Genomic DNA, 18,662 nt, shown 5'->3' with positions numbered 1-18,662 from the left:
TGGAAACAAAATTTTTTGGGGATGCTTTTCTTCAAAGGGGACAGGACGACTGCACCATATTGAGGGGAGGATGGATGGGGCCATGTATCGCAAGATCTTGGCCAACAACCTCCTTCCCCAGTAAGAGCATTGAAGATGGGTCGTGGCTGGGTCTTCCAGCATGACACTGACCCGAATCACACCGCCAGGGCAACTAAGGAGTGGCTCTGTAAGAAGCATCTCAAGGTCCTGGAGTGGCCTAGCCAGTCTCCAGACCTGATCCCAATAGAAAATCTTTGGAGGGAGCTGAAAGTCTGTATTGCCCAGCGACAGCCCCGAAACCTGAAGGATCTGCTGAAAGTGTGTGCAAACCTGGTCAAGAACTACAGGAAATGATCTCTGTAATTGATTAGATTCCGCCACTCACAGTTGAAGAGTACCTATGATAAAAATTACAGACCTCTACATGCTTTGTAAGTGGGAAAACCTGCAAATTCAGCAGTGTATCAAATACTTGTTCTCCCCACTGTAGTTACTCCAGTTGAGAACCCTGACATTATATTGGAGGAAACAGCATTTCTGCATTCTCTCCAGAAAGGTGGCTCCTCTTGTATACATTGGTAACAGGATATCCTGAAGTGTGATTGGAAAGAATTATGTTCTACAATCAACGATGCTGTTCAGTGATTTATCACTGGCCAGGAAGGATTACTTCTGTTGCGCATCCCCTTACATTGTAATGCCACTCCTACAAGCCATTAATGTTCTTGCATATTCCCAGGGTAAGGAGGACCCTAAAGTGTGCAATTTAACTTAATGAATGGATAGTTACATGGCTGGAGTATTTGGGAGAGAGAACGCCATATTGGTAAGTAAAATAAAAGTTGAATGGTTTCTTTTCCTCCCTGTCTCGTATTGTGAACAAGGAGCTGATAGTGTTGCGTTATACTGTCAAAAGAAAACTTTTGTGGGGAGAAATAAACTGAATGCCGATACTACTTGAATGCCATTTGTCAGCCTTGCTGTACAATCAGCTGTTCCAACGTTAACCCTGGGACCGCTAGGTTTAGCCCACGTTTTCTAACCAGAAAAATGCATTGAAGGTTTTTTCATGGTGGGGAGAATTGCTTTCTGAGAAAAATCTCTCTGCTTTAGTCTACATTGAAAAACATAATTTTAAGTCTGTCGAGCATTTATGGCAGCCCCTCTCCAGCACTGGTTTCTCATAAAATCAAGAAAGAGTGCCATTCTGTGGGGTCTTGAACAGTTGTTTAGATTACTATCAGGAGTTAATCATACACACACATTCTCACTAAAAATGGTCCCCAAATGATCAGATATGGCAATTGGCCCATAGTTGCGCTAGGCTTGCACTTACAGCTAGCCAAATTCTAACAACCATGCTTGCTAGCAAAACAGAGAGCAGCAGTTATCTTTAATCGAATGCATTCATAATTTCAGTCAATAACCAATAAACGTATCATGCTCATCAAATTAATTTTCATTTAAATATAAATGATCTCAGTTACAGTACACAGTGATATTACCTTGACTTCATGTATGGAGTGTCCGGCTCATCACAAGGTGATGTAAATCGTCAGTGACCAGTAGAGGCTGCACAGCCATCGGCCACAATCGGAGCAAAGTTGTGCCGATAGCAATAGTTTGTATATCACCCTATCAGCGCCGATTAATCGGTCGACCCCTAATTCCTTACACATTAAAGTAGACTGAGACACATTCTCATTCACTGTTATGATCCTGGGGTTTGGTCATGGAGGGGTTGGGGGAGGGGGTGCGGAGTGAAAAAGCCAAACGAAAGCTAGAGGTGATTAGGAAGCCATGATGCTGCCAGGCCCTACGACTACTTAGGTCCCATCTGAATCGAGAGATTCTAAACAGATCAATGTCCCCTTCACTGCCCTGGGCCATTGGGATGTCTGTAGACCAGAGAGAAGAGTGCCACCTACTGGCCATTTGGTCACCCGTCCAAGGACCAACCAGGACTCACCCTTCTTAGCTTCAGAGGCAAGCCAGCAGTGGGATGCAGTGTCATAAGCGGTGAAAATAAAAATAATAGAGCCTGTCCCCACACAAACTCCAATAAATTCCTGTCATTATTAAACGCTTGTCAAAGCAGGACTTGAACTCCGTTCTGTTTATTATGAAGTTAACTCAATATTTATACAATGTTTGTTCTCCGCAGCAACAGGAAGACACCTTCACATCCCACACTGGCCGATCTAATTAGGCTGTTGGCCTTCCGCTGGACAGACAGAGGGCGACACCGAGACAGACACAAACACAGGAACACGCACAGAGACGACTCATTACTTACCCTTTGTTCTTGATATGGGCATTTTTCAAGTAAATATAACTGCAGGGGAATATTCCCTGAGGGAAGAGAATGAAGCAGCTAATGAATGGTGAACATCATTTGTAATTGTATCATCACACTGGGACTAACATTAACGCATTCTGTTAGCGAGGATACTTATATATAAAATCAAAACTAATTAATTTACTGTTTACATTTGTGTGCGCGTGTGTCAGTTTGACATTATTCGACAATGACACAGTTGCTATTGACCTGCATGCGGCACAGCGCTCAGACCAAAGTAGAGATTATAATTTTTTAAATCAGAAAATAGCAGCTGAAACAGTGTCTCACCAACCTTGGCATTTGGATTCTTAAGGACGAATCCCCTGTACCAGCCTGAAAAGACAAAAGGTTCATATTTTCATCATGGCACTGTGACTTTCAAAACCCTCATCTTTACCATTTCTCGTGTCCATCTGTAATTGTTTGTGTGTGTGTGTGTGTGTGTCCACTGAATGAAGAGACAGCATTCCTATTAAGACTGAAGACAGTCTCTCATGCATACCGTTACAAAGCCAACCTGCAGGTAATCAACTACATCATCAGATGTGGGAGCAGAAGAGAGGAAGAGCTGTCTATTTGAATACCAAATGAAACCTTCTTCGCTCTTCATGCGTTACCTTCAAACAGAGTCATTTGTGCACTGAAAAGCTGGAACACTGAACCGAAATCAATCAATGCCGAACCATTCATCGCAGGCTACATCGTTCCTTGCAATATCCAAGAAACACAGAAAATGTTAAATATGTTTGTCAACTTGTGCGATTCTTAAAAGGGACAACACTCTTGCTACTGCCATCAAAGCAGTAGTTATGGGATGTCTTTATTTTCTTCCTTGCCTTTTTTTATGGTGGACTGTAGTCATTTCATTCTATTCATTAGTGTTGCGCCGATCCAGGCCATTTATCACAAAATCTACATCAGCGTATACAAACGCTCATCTAGCACTCGAAGTTGGGAGGCCATGTCTATCACCACACTGTTTACTGGACCATTCTGGCATGGTGTTATCTGGCACTGCGCCCGAGATTTGCTGCGAACTCCAGACAGGTCGAGCCGAGGTTCTTAAGGTGCTACCCACTCTGACACCCGTCCGCGGCTGCGTTTAACAGGTGAGAGCCGCAGAGATAAGGCAAGAACGGGACTCGGCGCAGCCCACCGATGCCTAGCCGTCTAAATTCCGACTGAAGCAAATCAGCAGGGCCTTTCCTTTCAGGGAAGTCTATCTTGTTTCAGGTCAACTGGCAAAAGGCACTGTCGTCAGGGAAGCCGGCGTATAAGCCATGTTACACCTTGCTGGACTGATCCTTCCTGTCAACACACAGATTATTTCCTTTGCTCAAGCTTTCGAACGCATCCTCAGCCATCTCAAGTGGGTCTGTTGTCGCTCTGGCCTTGAGCAACAACAGGAAGTGCGATGGTGGAGCCATGAGTACAGAGAAAGACCGCTTTGCGAGTTAGTCAGGGAGGAGACAGGAAAGAGGTGAGGGAAGGCTGCTCTGCTCTGAAACTGTGTCAAAAGTCAAAGCTGGATTGTGAGTGTGTGCATTTCGTATTTGAGGCTTACACATTCTTTTGGCATACAGAGGCAGGCGAGGGGACATTGCAAAGACATATAAGCAAGTGCACACCCAGACACACACGTTTACCGCTCTGTTGCATCAGCTCTTCTTTTGCCAGCACTCAGTAAGCGTTTGGGATCTGAGGAGACCAATTGCTGTAGTTTTCAAAGTGAAATATATTGCCATTCTTGCTTGATATAGGATTTTAGATGCTCAACAATTTGTGGTCTCCTTTGTCATATTTTTAATATTTTGTTAAGCACCTGGATTATTTTATTACAGCGCTATGCTGTTGTAATACAAGCAGAATGTGGTTTGGGTTGTCTTGCTGAAATATATACAGGTTGCTCCTGTATATATTATTCAGCATTAATGGTGCACCCACGCTCTCTTCAGTATGTGCACAAACAGATGTGCAGTGTCTCTGTCATTTTCAGGAAGGCACTCAAAAACATACACACAATCTCCATGTAGGCTGGAAGCAGGAACTTAAACCTTCTGCTTCCTGCGACACAGGAAACAGTAGCAAACTGAGAGCCTCCGCAAACGTTTACCACATCAAATAGGAAAAAGAGGTCTATTAAGATTTCATGGGCAAGGGATTGACTGGGACAGGATACGTGGCCCAACCTCCAAGATAGTACAGCAACTGCTGCTGCCGGGATCGCAGTCCATCAGCCCATCAGTGAGGTGCGGAGGCTGGCTGGGCAGCTCAACAAGGGCAGGATTACAGGTTAGAGTGTGAAATTAATGCCGGTTATCAGTTACCTTCGCATTTCTCCAGAAGCTGTACGGTGTCGCCAATCTCCAACGGTAGGCCATGCTGCACAGTCCCTCGGAAACTAGCCAGCACTGGAAAAACAAAGAGGACACATGCTTTACTACACACGTAGAACCACACACACACACACACACACACACACACACACACACACACACACACACACACACACACACACACACACACACACACACAGGTTAGGATTTGGTAACTCGCAACAACTAGGCACGTGTGCACAGCCGCGCGAAAGTCGGAAAAATCCCTCTTTTCACTGTAGTTGAATCGGAGCGCAACTCTCATCTCGACTCTGAGGGTTGAGCTTTGATTTGATTCCAGTGTTCTCTGGGCAGAGAAGAAGCAAACAGAAAGGCTCTGCGGTAGCTGATATACTGAGTAGGCCTCAGGGGGTGGGGGGGGTCAGGCTGAAGAGGAGAGAAAATAAGCTGGTAATATAATACCATTCTGGCCCTGGCTATGTGGGCTTACAGTGGAGGAGGCGGGCAACACCTGAGTAGGCTTAAGAGTAAACGTGTCTCTTTGATGAGAAGCGCGGCCTGTCGGAGAGGAAGAGGGCCTGAAGAGAAGTGATGGTGGGGGTAGAAAGAGAAAAGGGGAGATGAAGAAGGAGAGGGAGGCAGATGAAGTGAGAGAAAAGACAGATGGAACCGCAGAGGACAGAGACGACAGATTGATAACCTTGCAGTTTTGAGCGTTGGACAGGGATTCAAACGGGTGCTCATTCAAATCCCCCAGCCGACTAGGTGAAAATGATTGTGGTTGTGTTCTGGAGCTACTGAAATTCACTCCAAAGTCAAATGCATCGTTGTAGCCAATTTCCTGTGAAGGACAGTGTTCTGCTTTTTTGAGGCAGTTGCGGTTGGTTGCTAATTTACATGCCACATGAGCTCGACTGCTCTCAGGAGGGATGAAATCAGCTGAGGCTAGTCTTTGAAAACATGACCCCTAGTCCTAACTTCAGGCAGCAACGGTAGAGATGTCCAAAATTAACCAAAGCAGGCGATGTGATTGGTTGTTGTTATTTTATTACATTGTATGTGCTGTATTTAGTTTTTATTTTGAAAAACAAAAGTTTATTAATGAACTATCCTGCCTAACCAATGACACTTAATAGTCATTGTACACTGAATGAATAGATGGCATGGAATCTGTAGAAACATCTAGAAAAAAAGGACTACATTTTCTTTCAATATATAATTTTCTTAAACGATCTCTCGCCTTTTCCTTTTTCAGACCCCAAAAACTCCAATCGTTGTGATCTAGTTGGCTGAATCAGCTAGGCTATTAACATGTACCTGCCTGTTAACAAAAATGTTGGCATGACAACGTGACAAAACAGACCATATCAAGGTAGGCTAATTGGACTAGAATATTTATTTCTGTAAAAATGTAGAGGCCTACATTATAACGGCATATTGCCTTGAGTTAAGTTCTGCATTGCCTTCGCGTTAATGAATACATTTTGTGGCCTGAGGTGGTCTACGCCACTGCCTCTGGGTAACCATGTTCTGCTGCAGCGCTCTTGATACTCCCTCCGCTAAATATAAAAGACTGCAAATACACAACCTGAAGTACCATGTATTTAGCCATGGAGCTTGATCTGATTGGCCAAGACACAGCGATCATCAGAACCCAGAACATGTGTGCCAACGCCAGCTGCTACATCAATAATTCAGGTTGTCAAAATAGCTCAAATCTTACGGACAGCCTCAAACCTGTAAAACCCGGATGCCCCGGGATTTAAGCTAGCCTTAGGTTTCCCGAAATGGAGCTCACCGCAAGTCTGAACTCAGTTGCTATGTTATCCCCCATTCATTCACAAGACTATTATTCAAAGGATTTGTTTCACTGGTTCAATTCAACTTCTGTGATTGGCAATAGCAATCAAAAAAAATAAAGTCAGCCGGCAAACACAAAGTTCAATGGCTGACTTAAACCAGTAGTTCTCCAGCTGCAGTCTGCTAAATTATGCAGATGAAGCAAAGTTTTGACTGAGCTGAATCACTTCCTGGCAATCCAATCCACAGCTGTTCTCAGTCTGCTAACTGCCGTGGCTCCCTTCCAGAGATGTTGGCACTTGAAAGGTGTTGGCACAGCAGGGAATATCGTTTTTTTTATAATTTTTTTTCTCTCTAGGGGAGTGGAGGAAGTGTCGCCTTAGACGGAACAGAGAGAGCACGTGCGTGCACACGCATGAATGAAGGGGACAGAGTGAGGGGATGGAACCCACACAGAAGCATCTGCCTGACTCACACAGACACACCACAGAAAGGAAAAAATTTATCTAGGGCATAGAGCAACCGAAAACACAAATAGAGAAAAAAAACCACAGATTCAGAGATATGACATTGGTACATGAACGAACACACACACACATTGCGTGACAAGTTTGGTAAAAACTGTCATGTAGGGGGAGGGACAACATTTTCAGTCACAGTCCCCCCTGTGATACACGTTTTCTCCCGGGCAAACCAAGGCCTGTTCTTATTCCTGACCAGGCGGCCTCGTTCCAACACTAACTCCGACATTACACAGAGACTGCAGGCAGCGGGAGCACAGAAACTGGGGTAAGAGTCGTGAACTAAAATAGAATTCATGGACAGAACCATGACCATGCTCCGTGACACATTCCATCTCCTTCAAACATGAGATGTAAAGAGTTTTTTTTTCCCCCAACAGGAAGCAGGTGACCACAGTATGTTCCATTCCCGAGCTGAAGGAGACTTTGAGACATGTAGCCCATTAATCCAGCCCTGGCCTGCAGGCGACTGAGTCTGTGAGGATCAACCGCTCCTTTATCCTCAACAGGATAAGCTCAATGCGTCAAGACTCTCACCTTGCCCTAATCCTGAAACAGCCCCTAAGAGCCAGAGAGAGGGCTGACTGAACTGCGTGCTAACAGTTTAGATGGGCACAATCAGTTTCTGTGTAGATTCGTTTTTCACGCGCAACAGGCAGCCATTTTGTAGTCAAGGCCTAGCAAATAATTGTGCAGTTGGTTTCTCAGACTTTTGGAGCTACCTAGACAACATGATGAAGACCACTGATTCAGAGTGGAAAGTTGAGTTGTGCTCAAAGACACTGGGCATCCAAGGTTTTATTAACCATATTTATATCTGAAGTCCCATCAACCAGTTTAATTATTTCTTTAAAATCAAACAAATATTAAGTACCTTACTCAATGACTGCCACCTTATCAAACCACACAAGACTAGAAGACAAGTAGCTACAGATTTTCTGTGGCGTGCGTGACAATAACATTTGAAAATAAACATTAAATGGGAATACAAATCGTTTTGCGGTACAACCCAGAAAGTACCTACCAACTGAAGACTATCTAGCTAGATAAACAACAGGCAGTCGTATCCAATCCAAAAAGATAATTTAGTTCGAAGGGATGTTTAAACGTGTTTTAAAACCTCATTAAACAACCAGGCCTCACCCTTGTTTACCCCGATTTGTGTCCCAACAACGAATCCCGCTTGTAATCCACTCCTCCGTCATCAATTATTCAACACATCATCAATATGCTAATTCAACACAGTGGCAATGGGTGGTCCATTGACCCTGTTGCCAGAAATGAGCAGGCATGAATTTTGCATTATGCAGATCTGTTGTCAAGTGGAGATTGGAGTCATTCTCAATTCCACAGTAGAATCTAATGTAATACAATCAGGTTTATAAATAATGGAGATGTTGGGACCATGTTTGAGTTGCATGGAGTTGCAAAACAAACTAACGAGCAGAATGGAAAGTGACTCACATCCATCCCTTGTCTTGTTTTTCCTGAATCTCCCTCACGTCATCCATCCTTCTCTCACCCCTCTCTCTGTCCCTTCATCTCTCTCCGTCCATCCCTAGAGCTCTCCCTCCACTTCTCCCCCTGCCTCCTCCACGTCTCCCCCCTCCAACCCCCCCCCCCCCCATTCCTCGTTTTCCCTTTCTCCTTCTCTATATGCAAGGCTTTGACTTGTCTTTTCTTTAAACTCTTGCACTCCGCAGAATCTCTAACCACAGCAATGTAAAACCTCTTGGACCAGATAATGCTTGGGTTTGGTTTCATAATGACATCTCTGACTCAGTCAGAATATCAAAATTCTCTTTACACTCGGTTATTTAAGTTCGGAACAGATCCTTAATGTTTTCTGGCACAGGTCTGGTAAAATGGTACAGACATGCCATTATGGCTTTCACACTGGCATAGAAACAGCATTATTGGAGTCGTACTATGGAGCTCTGATGGATACAATACAGCTAATGTCACTCTGTTCAGGGGACTACACTGCTTCGCTGTGCAATTGGTTTTTTGTCAACTCTGCCAGGACCAAAATCCTCCTTATTTTAGCTATGTGAACAAACATGACAGATTAACCCAGAATTAACCAAGTTATTTTGCCCCAGTTCCAGGGAAACATTACTGTTCGACATTCTTTCCAGTGTGGACAACAGGCATGAATCTTTAACACCGCATTATTTACTCAAGGCAATGAGTCTGTCGCGGTGGTGAAGTATACATACTTCAACCCTCAGTTCCTCCAAAACCACTATACAACTTATGGGCAGAGAAAATGTGTGCGTGTGTGTGTGTGTTTCTTCTGTGTGCGCGCGGATGGCAGAAAAGCTCTAACGTTGAGAAAGCACGGATTAAAGGAGCACAGATGTGCTTCAGCGCGCTTCACTCTATCACCTAGGTGATTTCCTGGGGATGAGCTTCTACCCTGGTAGAAACCTCCATGCATTTTTAAGCTGGAGGAATCAGTAGGGTCTGACAGCGTGCGTGAAGGCTACAGATGTCTGCCTCATAGTATAGGGTATACATACACACACGCACGCACGGCATCAGGATGACCCATCCGTTACAAGAGCAGACCCAGAACGTGCCACGCCAGCTCAATTTTGCTACCGAAATGAGCTCGCTTGCTCTGCAGGAGGGAGACAGACTGGCCAACAAAAGCAAGCTGGCAGAATAGCTCACGAGGAACTGCTTTCATTTCACCTTTTCCATTTCCAGTTGTCCTTTCGGTGCCTTTGTGTGCAGAGAAGCATGCTCAAGCAAACAATCCCTCGCTGAAAAGATAAGCCATCCCGAAGAATCACAACACCTCAAAATAAACTTTCATAAAATATATAGCGCTCATAAAATATACAAACAGAATATAAAGAAACCAAAAACCAGTGTACTTACTGGAAATATCAGAGATTTTTTTTTTGTAATAACAAAACTTGATGCGTAACATTACATGAATATAAAGTAGATTCCCTCCTTTAAATATCAATGCAAATAAATCATTAATCAACACATAAGGCAGAAGCCACCTTGGTTGGTGTTTTGTTTTCCCTGGCCTGAGAAGTGAATTCCTAAAATGCGCGATTATGAGCTTGAAGGATGCCACGGAGAACAATGCACTCCAGTAGAGGTGCTTATTGTGTGTTCGTGCATGGGTTTTTATGTGTGTATGCTCGCTAATGCATGTGCTTGGTGCGAAGGTTTGTGGCCTGCCTGTCCGCCACCTTTCAACGAAAATCTGAGACCCGTGAGAGCCCCTTCTCGAGTTGCTCATTAGAAAAGGAAGTAGGCGCGGAAGTTGTGCTGTGTCTGCTTGAGCGTGCAGATCTCCCCTAGTGCCTGATTAGCACTAAATTAAGCCTCTTATATAGAAAGAGCTCCACTAGCACTAAAAGCACGTCTAGGCCTGAACGACGATTACATTATCGCACTTTATATAAAGCGTCGTCAGCCGAAAACGTGAACATGGATGTTCAGCGCATAGACGTACGTAGCACCATGATGAGGGAAGTTAAAAGGGGGCACACGCAAGAGTCTACGTACCCCAAACCGCCGCGATGAATCGCATAGCGTGTTTGTAATCAGCAGAGCAGCAAGAGCTTTATTCATAACAGAGCTATAAATAATTAAGGACAAAAAATATGGAAACATATTGTAGTCTGCAGGGTGATAATGATGTCATTCATCCTTCTGACACGCCATACGTGTAAATCTCATTTTGTTGACCAGAGATAAAGCCATATAAGCGACACACCGTAAAAACACTGAAGCAGGGGCTGGTTGAATGTTGGTTAGGGCAGGCAGAGAAAATCGTACATGACTCAGATTAAATGTGAATTTAGGTCAAAGTGAGTGCCAAAGCAAAGCTATCCCACCTCACCTCATTCTCAGTCTCTCCTGCCTAATCTGCCTGGCCGCCTTTCAATGGGCATGTAGGCTGGCTGGGATGTGGTGGAGGGAAGGGGAAGAGGGTACGGTCAGTGTGTTTTAAATGCATGCAAGCTGGCAGAAGAGAGACACACCGACGGCGAAATATACCACACAATAGCCGGAAGACGTAATGGGCACCGAGTTGATGCATTATCACAAAACACACATTATTCATTAAAGGCAATACATGCGCATATCTCCTACGCATTCTTAGCATTCTGACACTGAAAAGGGATAGTGAGACACCAGCGTCAAAAAGTCCTGTGCCTCGGCAGCCACGGCAAAGCCACGAACACACCCAGATGCCTGTGTGTTCTCACAACCAGCCGAGAGGAGAGGAGCGAGCAAGCTACTGAGAGAGACATTGTGAAGACTTGGATACAGAACGGCATATGGAGACGATGGGGGGTGTGTGTGTGGGGGGGGGGGTGGGGGGGGACAAGGAGAGAATGAAAAATGAGAAAGATGAGGAAGGCCTGCACTGTGATGTCAGGTAAAGTGTCCTGGCTGTGGGAGGTAGTCTAGGGGAGGGGCACAGTTATGAAGTCTGCTACAACAGTGTCTTTGTCTACCATTCTGGGTAGAGGGGAAAGAGTGTGTGGATGGAGGTCAACGCCTCCACCCGCACTTCAAGCTCTTTGAGTCAAATTACATATATCACCTGCTCTGCAAGAACACAGAGACTGAAATGCCCATGCGCGCACGCACACACCCACACGCACGCACCCACACGCCATTGCACGAACAGGCTTGGAAATACCCGGAAGTTGGATAGGAAAACACAACGCATATTCACACGCTTACTCAAGTATTTCCAGACAGATGACTACAACGGACACACACACGTACAGCTGACAAAAATGACCACTGTCTCATCGTGACAAACAAGCTCCACTTTCCACTCTTTCTCCGCCCCATCGTCAGAGTGACAAAAATGACAGGTGCCTTGTTAGCTGTTACCAATACTGCTCACAGCAAGACTGACCTCTCAGCCTCAAGGAATGTTTGATGCCTCACACACCTAACACAATACACCCCCCAAAAAAAGTAAGACCTCCCACCTGCTAGTAACCTTCATGCAGCACAACCATTTCAGTACAATGAAACGCAAAGCAAGAGTCTGAGCCCGACTTCTGACTTTTCCTTTTCAGCTTTATTGTCACAGTGCAACCTGGTCTCAGAATGATGACGTAGACTATTTTACGTACGTTTTAGGCAGGCGATTTTGAAAGATATATTACGTGCAGTAAAATAACGTTACAGACGTATTGAAAAAAAGCAGTAACCGTTGTTCAAACCGGCCACTTTCCGCATCTTACCCAGGCACGCTACCCACTGCTCCCCTGGGGAACCTGGAACTAGTCCTGGCGAGTGGTGTTGTCACAATATAAGTTTGAAGTGTTTGAAGTGATTTTCTTTGTAATCCTAACCCAAACCATAACCCTAACCTTAACCCCAGTGCTGTGATAGCTAACCTTAACCCAAACCCTAACCTGAACCCCAGAGCTGTGAGACGTAACCTTAAACTAAACTTTTTAGTTTCCTAACCGTAGCCCAAACCTTAACCCTAACCTTAACCCCGGTGCTGTGAGATCTAACATTAAACCTAACCCCAGTGCCGTGATGCCTAACGTCAACGTAACATTGACGATGAAAGGCTTTTATGACATATACTAGCGACCTTGCTATTGCTGTTACTCATCCTAAATTCCCATGTCTAGTGTGGGTCAGTGGTTAAGGCGGCTGCCTTGTAATCCAAACCATTTTGTAAAAGAATCGTCTTTCTAGCGTTCGTAAAATATCATACGTTTGTCTGGCGTTCGTATTCTATTTTAATAGTGTTCGTAGCATTTGATACGTTGTAATAGTGTTTGTAAGATATGTTACGTTTGAATAATTTCGTAATGTATCATACGTTTTGGTGGTGCATTGTAATGTAACGTAACGTCACATATAATACGAAATCGGGTGCCATGGATTTTCGTAAAATAGTCTACGTAGGTTCCTGAGACCAGGTTGCACAGTGTTACGAGTCTTTTTGCCCTGTACTACGTTTCAGCTTATGTTTAGGGAAAGTCAAAATGCAGCAAAAAAAAAGGGGTCACGACCAGTGCTTTCTGCAAAGGCATTTCGCAGAAGTGCATATGGGTGCCACTGCAACCTGGCTTCATCACGGGTTGTTTCACTGCAGGCCTTGAACGGGAGTTCCCGAGAGCTGCATGCAACTGGCCTCGCACCATCGAGGTAGGGGAAGGTTAGAGTCTGTCAGGAATTCCCAACCTCAGCACGCTCTAGCAACTCCTTGGGGCGAGCAGAACGTCCGTAAGCTGCCTATAATCGTCGTTCAGGCTCCTAGTCCTCTGACAACCGTGTGTGACAGACCCTTAGCAAGCAGCGACAGGCTCGGCTGAGTGTTTATTGAAAGACGCTTGTCCCATTCATAGACTCTCCCAAGCCCCACGGGAGTTGCCACACTGAGACAATGGAGTAACTAAACAATTCAAGACCATGAATTTGGGGAGAAAACAAGTAAAAAAAAACACAAAAAAACAGGTGTGTGACTAGCGGCCCACAAAGCTTAAAGCAGAAACACAAACCTATTTGAACTGAAACCAATCTGTACAGGGTCAGAGGAAAGAGGGGGCAAAAGAGCCCAGTAGGTTTGGCATGGTACCAGCAACGCCAGGGCTGTCGGTTAAATTGAGTGAGTGTATGCACTCAGCACCGCTAGTCTCTCTGGATAAGACTGACTGCTAAATGACGTAAATGTCAATGAATGGGAGAGAGATAAGTGCCCGTCGTACCTCACGCGTATCGTTCTTCTCCCTCTTTTATTCTCCCTTTCAGTCTTGTGTCAGTCTAATATAAAGGGTGTCACTAGCACTCGACACTCATCATCAAACACAAAACCCCCGGGCTGAACCCTATAGAGCCTCATAGATAAATGAGAAACGAGTGGAGAGCATCAATGGTCAGGACGTGAGACGTGCTGCCAGGAGAGACGGTGTGCATGTGTGAGTGCGAGGGTGTGGATCTCATTTGGGGAAAAGGAATAGTTTAAAAAAATAAAATTAAGCGGAAGGGAACACTTCTTCCACTATTTCTCTTCTCTGGAAAGATGAGAAGCTACTTCAAAATATATTCTCCCACTTGAGTTCATAGCGTTGTCTACCGTCATCACAATGCAGGCACAGCAGAGCAGACAATCGCTATGTTGGGCCGATGTTCAAAAATAAACTGGCATGAAATCATGTTTTTGTCATGGATTATTTTATTAAAACTCCTCTTCATCAAATATAAAACTCAACAGCTGTGTCCATCACTTTGCTAAAAAGATGTAAAGAATATGCATGTCCCCCAACTTGTTCCATTCCGGGTGGTGTAGGGAAATGGCCATATTTCAATCCGCACTGAGCTATGAAGACCATATGGCTCTCTTTTTGTCAATCTGCTGGATTGTTATATGACAGTAGCTGAGGAAATATTGTCAGGCAATAAGGCATTTCATTACATATAAACAGATGCAAGCTGATTAGCCATTTTGAGAAACCCTGTTAACCACCACCTCAGAATAAGGTGTGTGTGTGCGCACGGGCTTGGCAGGCAGTATCACAGCAAGTCAAAGCAAGCTTACCCCATTATTTAACCAAGTAAGTCAGTCTATGAACTCACGCTTACTTTCAATGAGGACCTAACCAAAAGCATAATATAGTGAAAGGACAAGACAACAGTCCAGAACTTAAAAAAATATATATAATCAACAAATAAACACTAGTGATGTGCAACAGAAATCAAAACAGAAAATGACACTATATACAGCTAGATAAATGTATAGATTAGTTAGAATAATTCATCAGGTGCGGTGATCAGACAGCAGCTTGCTTAGTTAATAACAATGAGAGAAGTGGGATGAAATTGTAATATTGAAGGGTCTTCTATGATTTGTTCTAGTTGTTGGCAACAGGGAATTGAAATGAAGGACAGCCAAAGGATGTGTAGGTTTTAGGTATGATCAGTAAGAAATATCTACCAAAGCCTGTGATACTACGCTACTGAATGAGGCAGAGTAGAGCAGCCATACAAAGGTATTTGAAGCATGATTCCACTGCAGAGAGAAAACCATGGGACTCAAGACTGCAAAGCAGGAGTATGTTTGTAATGAGAGGTTTGCCAGGAAGGTAATGGAAGCCGAGATAAAAGAGGCAAACAAATGGCTCCAGATTGAATGCTGCTAATCTGTAAGAGTCCAGGGGCATCATTTATCAAGCGTGCGTACACACAAATGAACTTAAACCATGCGCTTCATTGTTGCTATTCAAAGCGCGGGATTTATCAATACAAACGTTCGCTTGAGAACGTATATTTACGCAAATCCATAACCATGCGTGCACACAATGTCAAGTGGTGGGAAAAAGAAGCGGCTTCTCAAACGTAGACTAGTTAATGTGGAAAATCTGTTTTTATAAAAAGTGGGTAAAATAATCAAATAAGGTTTTGATTCAATAGCTTTTCCATTGTGAATTCAACCGACATTCCTCAAGACTAGCCAATTTAACATCATTTGATTACGTTCATTTGTAATTATAATAATGCCAAGTAAATTAACAAGAGCCAAACAAATAACCTTAGCATGCATTCAGCATGTTACACTATGAAGCCTATATCAGATATATTTTTCTTAATTTGTAGCTTGGTCAGTGGTATCTGTATGCCATGGATTTTATAGATTCCAGAATACGTTTTGGGCAGCAACAACTGACAGTAAATGTTTTACTCGTAAAATCCTGTCTTTGCTTTCCTGATTACAGTTATTACTAAGGTTTTGAAAGAACACTGAATAGGTGTGCCTGGCAGTCATATTAGCAATACAAATTCACATGAAAGTAGCAAAGCCAAAGACATGAGGATGATTCAGGTGGGCACATGCAGAATTTGGAAAAGATGAGCAGGACTGCAAAGAGTTGCACATATTAAAGAAGACTGAGCACTTCCCAGTTTAGGTCACCTAGTTACCCTACCTGTGAGGAGAACACAGCCAAGGGAGGTCTGTTGCAGACAGGAACAGTGAGATAAAGGTTCCTTGAAAGTTTAATTTTAACAAGCAACGACAACTGTTTAGGCCAGTGGGTTGAAAACCTTTCCTGGGGAAATGTAGCCATTCCATGTATTAGATGTATTCCAGAGCAAGCACACCTGATTAGTCTTGTCATGTAATTAAGAAGCCCCTTACTGCTTGATTTGGTGAGCTAGTTCAGGGTTACGGAAAAATTGGGAGACAGCAGGGGCCCCCAAGAGATGTTTGAGAACCAGATTTAGGCAAAGTGATAAAATGAGAGAGCACTGCAGATTTCCCATACAATAGATAGCCACCTTCTCCCTTTAAAGACATATCCTTACATAATTTACTATGGTCAGGAATGAAAGCTTCTGAGTTGGAGGCAGACATCCTAAGTAAGGATTCTGACATAGCCAGAATGGTAGGACTGGACATGTGCTAATGCTGTCAGCTCGTCAAGCAGGGAGAAGAGGCTCTACTGTAGATTTTTCTATGTATGAATCCAAAGCTTTTGCGATTAGAGAAGTCAGCAAATGTCACACTATTAGCATTCAGCATGACAGAGTTGTTAGCAGGGAATAACCGGGGCCAGGGTTTAAATGTATATTGCTAGAAACCAATGACAGGAATGAGATAAGAATGACTTTGAAGTCTGTGCACTGGATGCATAGCAAGTGAGAGAGGGTTATTAATTATAGGCTTAATGTCTAAAGTTTGGTAAAACTGTTTAACATACCACACAGGACAATTGACGCAAAAATAGTAGAATTACACCCACCGAAAGGAAGGCAGTTCTCAAACCTAACATAACAAAGCACTAATTTATGATGAGAAGAACCTAAAGAAGCCAGCTGTTCTTGGGTCTCAGTCAAACACAATCAGACCCCACAGAAGCCCATGACAGCAACACATTTAGACCCAACCAAATCAAGAGATACTTTATTTAAATCGTTAACTTGAAAATAATAAAATAATACAAAAGCAGAGCAAACAGGAATTGTCAAGACAATGTCAGTGTACCTTCAACCGCTATGGAAATGATTATGCAAACCAAGAAAAGTCAGAAATCATAAACTACACACTGGCAGTAGACCTATACATACACCCCAGTGATTGATCCAACATGAACCATTTAAACCAGTGGTTTGAACTTTTGAGGAAAAAGTACAGTATATTACACACCTGGATATAGGGTTAAGACTGAAGCATATCAGAAATAATAGAATTTAATTACTAATCCCAATATTCCACCTTAATAAACGTCATCAAAATATAGTAAATTCTTTAAATTGTAATCTGGGATGCAATGTAAACGTATCTTTCCGATGCTGAAAAAGGGGACAAGAAGGAAGAATTGGGCGATGGAAGAGAGAGGGAGTTTCCGCAGATAAAAAAGAGCAACTGGTAAAGATCCAGCTAACATGACTTTTTGAACACATAGGTCGAGAAAATATCCCCTCCCACTACACTCAGCTAACCCCAAAGCTGATGACTTCTCTATGTGTGTGTGTGTGTGTGCTGGGGGTGGTATCCACACACAATTACACAGACACACATGATTAGAGTTCATCCGCTCTGAAAACGGTGGGGTAGAGGGTTGCTTGAATCAGGCATTTCTCCAGCAGTTGTATATCCGACATCTACATGGCAGTAAGTTACTCATTATCATTACCATAGCCCACCCTCGAACAACATCCCCAGAGGAAGTTGACAGACCTTTGCAAAGGTCGAATTGGGCCTACATCAGATCGATCTACATGCAGACAAATCACCTCTATAGTGCAACCCCCCCTTTTCCAAAAAAGTTGGGACGCTGCATAAAATGTAAATAAAAACAGAATGCAATGATGTGCAAATCATTTAATCCCTGTACTGATTTGACAATAGTACAAAGACAAAATATAAAATGTTGAAATTGAGAAATGTTATTGTTTTTTGAAAAACATGCCCATTTGGAATTTGCTGCCAGTAACACATTTCAAAAACTTTGGTACCAGGGCAATGCATTTTTTTTTTTTAAATGGGGTTTTACACTGTATAGGCTTAACAAGGGTTTGGCATTGGTGTAGTACAGAGAAAGGGTGTTACAATATTACATTGGAGTCATCTAGGAGATGCTCCCATTCAGAGCAGGGTACGCATAAATCACCCATTCAGAGCAGGGTACGCATAAATCACCCATTCAGAGTAGGGTACGCATAAATCACCCATTCAGAGTAGGGTACGCATAAATCACCCATTCAGAGTAGGGTACGCATAAATCACCCATTCAGAGTAGGGTACGCATAAATCACCCATTCAGAGTAGGGTACCCATAAATCACCCATTCAGAAAAGGGTACGCATAAATCTTGGTCCCCTTTCTCACTCATCAATCGTGAGAACTGAACCAAGAACACTGGTGTTGCAAACACAACTCTTAATAAGTGAGCTACGGGGAACCTTATCAGTGAACAGCAGGCAGGCAGTGAGTGAACGAAATGAGTGAACGAAACGCAGGCACGCGCACACAGACGCGCACACAGACGCGCACACAGACGCGCACACAGACGCGCACACAGACGCGCACACAGACGCGCACACAGACGCGCACACAGACGCGCACACAGACGCGCACACAGACGCGCACACAGACGCGCACACTTGCATGCATGCACACCCAGACAAACA

General features: G+C 43.8%; 1 protein-coding gene across 12 annotated transcripts in view; it reads right to left on the bottom strand.

Annotated features, from left to right (window-relative positions):
• Window positions 1-18,662, bottom strand: part of dock4b (dedicator of cytokinesis 4b) — a 109,994-nt gene that overhangs the window by 72,430 nt on the left and 18,902 nt on the right. For all 12 annotated transcript variants that reach the window (XM_010896501.4, XM_010896508.4, XM_010896505.4 and 9 more), the window contains exons 2-4: window positions 4,690-4,773; window positions 2,655-2,695; window positions 2,318-2,373 (exon numbers count right to left, since the gene is read on the bottom strand). In XM_010896501.4, coding sequence (XP_010894803.2) covers window positions 2,318-2,373; window positions 2,655-2,695; window positions 4,690-4,773 — 181 coding nt within the window. The remainder of the gene's footprint in view (window positions 1-2,317; window positions 2,374-2,654; window positions 2,696-4,689; window positions 4,774-18,662) is intronic.

The sequence above is a fragment of the Esox lucius genome, chromosome 23 (assembly GCF_011004845.1).
Source record: "Esox lucius isolate fEsoLuc1 chromosome 23, fEsoLuc1.pri, whole genome shotgun sequence".
NCBI lineage: Eukaryota > Metazoa > Chordata > Actinopteri > Esociformes > Esocidae > Esox > Esox lucius.
Note: the sequence above shows the minus strand (reverse complement) of the source record. Positions and strands in the feature narration are given on the sequence as shown.